Here is a 6,178-nt window from a genome sequence, read left to right on the forward strand (position 1 = left end):
CCCTTTGTAAATAGACATATTTTTTTCATATCTATTATGGACCAATAACTCTAGAGGACTGCGAATCGCGAAACAAGAATAAAATGTTCTATTTCTGCGAATAATCGATCCTGATTATTCGCAGAAATAGAACAAGATGACATTTTGTTAATTTATATGTACTTTCTTTGTTTTGTGTTAATTGTGTAAATTTTTTTTATTGCGTTAAAAAACCAGTAATACATTTCATATGCGGACGGACAAACGTGTGAACACTATTGGCCGAGCGCATTGACTTACAATTATATGGACGTCGGGTCCGCGCTAAAAAGTGTCCGAACTTATAGGGCGTTAAAATCGTATACAGAGCGTCATTCGCGCTTTAGTCTTCGTTTGTTCGACTGACAGCGAAGCAAGCAAAATTAGACAGTACTGCGATGACATTACAATTTAAATTCAACGTTTTAGCTCTTTCATATTCCTTTACATGTCACTACGTTTAAATAGGTTGACTTGAGACATTTTTTTCGTGGTTTTTGTATTAGACCCGTCGTCCATTTATTTGTAAGTCAATGGCCGAGCGATGATTTGTGATAAGCGCCAAATGAGCTCTATGCACATTGGCCCTCGCTTTCACTCGGTCAGCTAGGCGAGTGACACCGAACGATGGCAAGGCAAGGCAAATGGACTGTCTATACGTTGGTATTGGCCTTCACCCGGCAACGTTGGATAAACATGTCATTGTATTGCTGGCTTTAAAAAATAGTAATTTTTAGTATTACAGTAGTTAGCGGGAAAAAATCGGAAACGAGTGGATAATTTTGTTTTCAGGAACTGTGAATGATGCTTGTTGGATCTAAGTTATATAAAATTATTTCCCAATAAACCTAATGATGGAATTGCATTACCGTGTAATCTAGTTACATTCAAAGTTCTGTTAAAATTTGACTCTTCAAAATGAAACGAATAAATGAAGATGATCTTTGATCCAATGTTTATATTCGGCAGTCCTATGATTTCCAACCACTATTTTTTAATTTGTAGGTAAACTTGAAATAGTAAAAATAATAATAATAAAAACCTCGTAGTGGATTGTTTTAATAACAGAATATCGATAATGTGTACGCTTACAAGAACAACACTATCACAACACAATCATTAACAACAATCATCAAAATATATATATAGACAAGTAGGCAATCTGAAGTAGCCAAAGCAAAATTTGGCAAGATTCTTGAATAAACTACTTAAATAAGTCTAATTACATGAGATATTTGTGCTATTGTGTGATTTATAGACAGAAAAATATCCATGCTTGTGCAATGTTACATTCGGTTGATTTTCGCTTTTGCTAATGCCACGTCCCTTAATGCTGCAGCGACGTATTTTTATTAATACCTAATTGTTCTCACTGTCAATATTTTTGTCCATTTTATTACTATCCATGCCAATAATTCAATAAAACACTTGGAAAACATTTGTTTTGACATTTGATGTACTTCCCTTTGACAACCGTATCATATGTACTGCGAAATGAACACAGTTGGCATTTAAGATGACGTTACGCATTTTCGATTCCCGTGTTTGGCACAGACCAATCTCTTTTGGCTTACGACGGCACGCAGTAGTTAAAGAAAGACAGTAACATGTTTATGTTTTTAATGTCGAAATGCATCTAATACATATAACGTTTGATTTACATAGGTCAACGTAACATGTCCTTTGGTTTCCATAGTCTAAGCATAACAGCTATATTTGTCAATATAAAACAAATTTTACATTGAAAAGTTGCAATTTATCAAAGCTACTCTAATTTCTAGTGATAATAAACGAATCAACTAGATGACACTTATTGCCCAGATGTTTATGGATAGCTATTCTTTTATTTTGTTTAGGATTAGCGCCATCTACACATATCACGAAGCATTAATTTATAAATTAGTTTGTAACACAGAATGCCATCTATTGACACTCAGAAAATAATTTTGGCTCATGATCAATACTTGAATAATATAACAAGGAAAAAAACTAATTTCTTACATTTCATACTAACGAGGAATTAACGAATATCCACCGCCATTTACATAAGGTAAACTACTTCTAGACTATTGATCAGCGCCATCTAGAAATAAGTTATGATCTGTAATATGGAGATCAGCATGATATCTATCATTTACAATATTTATTTCAAACATCATAGAAACGATCTGAAAGAACTAGCTCAAATGTAAATAATATCTGACGATCCATTCAAAGTCAAAGTCAAAGTCAAAGATTATTTATTCCATAGGTAAAATAAATTTACACTTGAAATCGTCACATTTAAGCTACTGCTCGTTCACTACGCTGACCTCCCTGAGAAGAACGAGCAAGAAACTCTAGGGATTGCTCTTTTCAAATAAACTTAAATGCTATGGAATACACTTTGAATCAAATTTGTGTGGATTCTGGAGCCATGTCGTCTTTCCATACATCTTTATCTAACACGTAGTCTTCAATTTTGTAATATGATTTTTCGATCAAAATATTTTTAATGTAGTTTCTAAACTTAGGAAATGATAAACTTAATATATGCTCCGGAATCTTATTGTAAAAACGTATACAGTTCCCCATAAAAGAGTTGTTTACCTTGGTTAAACGAAATCGTGGTACCATGAGTTTGGACTTAGCTCTAAGGTTAATATTATGGATATCTTCTTTCTTATTGAAATTATGTATATTTTTACGGGCATATAAAATATTTGAGTAAATGTACTGTGATGCCACAGTCATGATACCAGTCTCCTTAAACTTTTCTCTGAGAGATACCCGGGAGCCTAGACGGTACACAGAACGAATCGCTCGTTTTTGCAATACAAATATGGTTTGAATATCTGCCGCTTTACCCCACATGAGAATCCCGTAGGACATTATACTATGGAAGTAACTAAAGTAAACTAGTCTAGCAGTACTAACATCGGTAAGCTCACGTATTCTGCGGACTGCGTATGCAGCGGAGCTTAATCTGCTGGCCAGGGACGATATATGTGGAAACCACTGAAGTTTACTATCTAAGGTCACTCCCAAGAAGACTGCTTTATTAACAAGGTCTAACTTTTCTCCGTTTATTTCTATGGTTGGACTAGTCGATTTTACGTTAGATTTACATTAACAAGACCATTGGATATGCTTTTCCATGTTCAATGTCAAGTTGATTTTCAAATTACAACTCACTTGAGCACATTGGCTGGCATCATTTGCGACTCCGGCGCGGACTCTATGGTGGACTGCCACGTGTTGGTCGAATTGGGGATTACGTAGCCGAACTCAAAGAACCACTCTTCTAAGCACCGACCCTTGAATAAAACTTTCTGAAAGGGGAGAAAGTAACAAATCACAAAGATATGTAGATAATAAATTTTCAAAAACGTTTCCAGTTTGTCAGTATTGCTTTCTGTTTAATGGTACACATTTCTAGGTTCTTGGTCATGAATTTGGATTTCGGTTGAAATATGCTATTATTTGAATTTTTTAATGATCATAAGTAACGAGACGAACAAATCGTGCACCTGATGGTAAACGACACGCCTGTCCATAACAGTTGCAGTGCCACTCTGAGCTTTAAACCACAAAGATCTGAGGGGCACTGCTACTGTGCCCGTCACAATGAGACAAGTTGATAAGTCTCATGTGGCTGTAATTTCACCAGCACCCCCTTCCCTACCCTTCGAAACCGGAACGCAGTAATGCACACATTACTACTTGGCGGCTGAAATAGGTAAGGTGGCAGTACTACCCTAAACGAACTCGAAATATAATGTTCCCTTTTTGTATTTAAATAAAGAGAAACCAGAATATTTATAGGTTTCCTTAATGGTAACAACTTTTCTTTCTCCTAACCACAAAAGCAAAGGCAGGGTGATAAAGTTTTTTAACATTTTTATTTTATAACCAATTAGAAAGTAGCCCTGGTTTGATTAATGGTTTGAGCAGCCCTGGTAGCCTAATGGTTTGACCTACTGCCTCTCAAGCAGAAGGTCGTAGGTTCGAATCCGAGCTCGCACCTCTGAGTTTCTCGGAATTTATGTGCGAAATTCAATTTGAAATTTATCATGAGCTTTTCGGTGAAGGAAAACATCGTGATGAAACCTGCATGTTGAAAAAAGGGTCACAGCCCTCGGAAAACGTGTGAAGTCCCCAACCCGCATTGGGCCAGCGTGGCGGACTATGGCCTAAACCCTCGTCTGAAATGAGACCCGTGCCCAGCAGTGGGACATATAAATGGGTTGATGATGAACCATTTAGAAAATGATATTGATAACCCAAAAACAAAAATCGTGTTGCATGGTGTTATCAATAGTTATAATATTATGTTTCTTACCATAATGACCAACATTTAAAGAATAACCTTGAACATCATGAAATGTATACAAATTAAAACTTAGTGAATAAAAATTTGCTTTGTTTAATTGTTTGTTATAGGTTGATAAAGGTAGGTGTGTAATAATAATCCGACTCATGCAAACATTCTATAATGTATATAAAAGAGTCCTGTAAGCAAAAATAGGGAAACGGATAACTAAAAAAAAAAGGAAAATAGGAAAATAGATAATAAAAACTTTAGGACCTGGCAGAATCATCGGAATCATAGTCCAACTCAACTGCAGCATAACACTGACTCAGGGCCTTTTTACTGACACAGTATATTCAACTCTTCACCCTGGCACAATATAACACTCCAGACTATACCCGCAAAACCTATGCTAGCCTATTTCTTTATCATTACCATTGTATCAATGTCATAAGCTTGTTTTTAATGTATTGTGATTCAGGAAATTAACAAATTATCTCTCTAAAAATATAAGTTTTTTATTTTTATGTTTTTTGTGTCATTTCTAATCATTTTAGGTAATCATTAATGTGCACTCAAAATATATTTACTAACAAAAAAGGTTAACCTAATAAGATAGCAAAATCAAACCAAAATGGATTTATTAATATGGCAGTCAGTGTAATACTTTAATTAATTTAATTGGTGTAATTAGTAATTGTTTTTCCAACCAACCTGTTCCAAACGAAATCTTTCCATGGACTCAATGGAGCTAAAGTTCATTTCTCGAGAAACAACGCGGCATTTGAGAATGCGCTTCGGCACACGAGCCTCATGCTCCATGTTGGGATCGGATAGGTCTTCATTGTGCTGCCACAGGATCTTGCCTGCAAAAATGAAAAAATAAAGAGGAATACACAATCTGTATTTACTGTATATTGTTTGTATTTTCAATAAAGTATCTTATTTTCTATTTATTATGGTTGAAATAGGATTTCATTAATAAGAGAAAGACTATTATCATCCATGTAAGCAGAGATCTGGAAGGATTCAAAACCAAAACAAGTACAATACTTCTTCATGGGTCGGTACATATATGTCACATGTTGAATCCAATACCGTCACTAAATGAAAAATTAAATTTTCAGGAAAACGTGATTAAAATTTCTGAAAACAAGTTAAAAATAAGATTCGGTGGCAGTATCCAGTTTATGACAGTTTCGCCATATGATCTATATCGGACTAAGTGTGGGAGGAGACCTTCCCCTCACCCCCTTTTTCGACGTCAACTATTCTAGAGTCCTACCTATATAGATCTTAATTTAACCTTTCATTTATTTTAATGTTTTTTTAGCCCAATACTGAGTTCTGAGTGGCAATAAAGTTTTGTTTCGTAACGTGCTATTAAGGCTTAAGGAAACTAACATAAATAACTCCACACTTTACTTTCGTGTACTTAGCAAACATAATGGAACTTACCAGTGTCAGCATCGCGCAAGTTCATCCAGTTACTGTTTGTCAGCATATTAAGAAAATAACAAGAACAATAAATGAACAGACTAAAGGCACACACTAACATAAGAACATTATTGAAGATAAAAAATAAATAATTGTGAAACTTGTTGCAAAATGCTCTAAAATTTTGCTGATGTTAAAAAGGATACACTTGAAAGCCATTCAGGATGGTAGCTACGCGGTCTTGCCGCGATTCTTCTGCAGATAGGACTTCAGTCATTGTACTGTAGGTGTTTCAAAGTTGTAATTATACACAATACAATTTTTTTGCTATTTAAACAATTTTATAAACGAAATATCGTTGGTGACAGAAGTAGACAGAGGTCCACGAGAGAACAAACCACGGACAAACCAAAAACTACACAAATATGGGGA

The 6,178-nt window shown here is 35.1% G+C and overlaps 1 protein-coding gene across 1 annotated transcript; it reads right to left on the minus strand.

Annotated features, from left to right (window-relative positions):
* Positions 1–3,188: 3,188 nt before the first annotated feature.
* LOC113225646 (retinal rod rhodopsin-sensitive cGMP 3',5'-cyclic phosphodiesterase subunit delta) lies at positions 3,189–6,178 on the minus strand. Its single transcript, XM_026458014.1, has 4 exons — positions 5,953–6,178; positions 5,768–5,799; positions 5,024–5,175; positions 3,189–3,329 (listed from the first exon to the last, which is right to left on the minus strand). Exons 1-4 carry the CDS (start codon positions 6,021–6,023, stop codon positions 3,189–3,191), a joined length of 396 nt encoding a protein of 131 aa, XP_026313799.1. The 5' UTR covers positions 6,024–6,178.

The sequence above is a fragment of the Hyposmocoma kahamanoa genome, unplaced genomic scaffold (assembly GCF_003589595.1).
Source record: "Hyposmocoma kahamanoa isolate Upper Pololo Valley unplaced genomic scaffold, ASM358959v1 169, whole genome shotgun sequence".
Taxonomy (NCBI): domain Eukaryota; kingdom Metazoa; phylum Arthropoda; class Insecta; order Lepidoptera; family Cosmopterigidae; genus Hyposmocoma; species Hyposmocoma kahamanoa.

Excerpts from the sequence above, each read along its gene's own strand:
- LOC113225646 (XM_026458014.1), bottom strand. The coding sequence starts at position 6,023 with ATGACTGAAGTCCTATCTGCAGAAGAATCGCGGCAAGACCGCGTAGCT. Across the intron at positions 5,800-5,952 it reads ATCCTGAATGGCTTTCAAGT|TAACTGGATGAACTTGCGCG; the intron begins GTATCCTTTTTA and ends GCTGACAAACAG. Across the intron at positions 3,330-5,023 it reads AAAGATTTCGTTTGGAACAG|AAAGTTTTATTCAAGGGTCG; the intron begins GTTGGTTGGAAA and ends CTCCCCTTTCAG.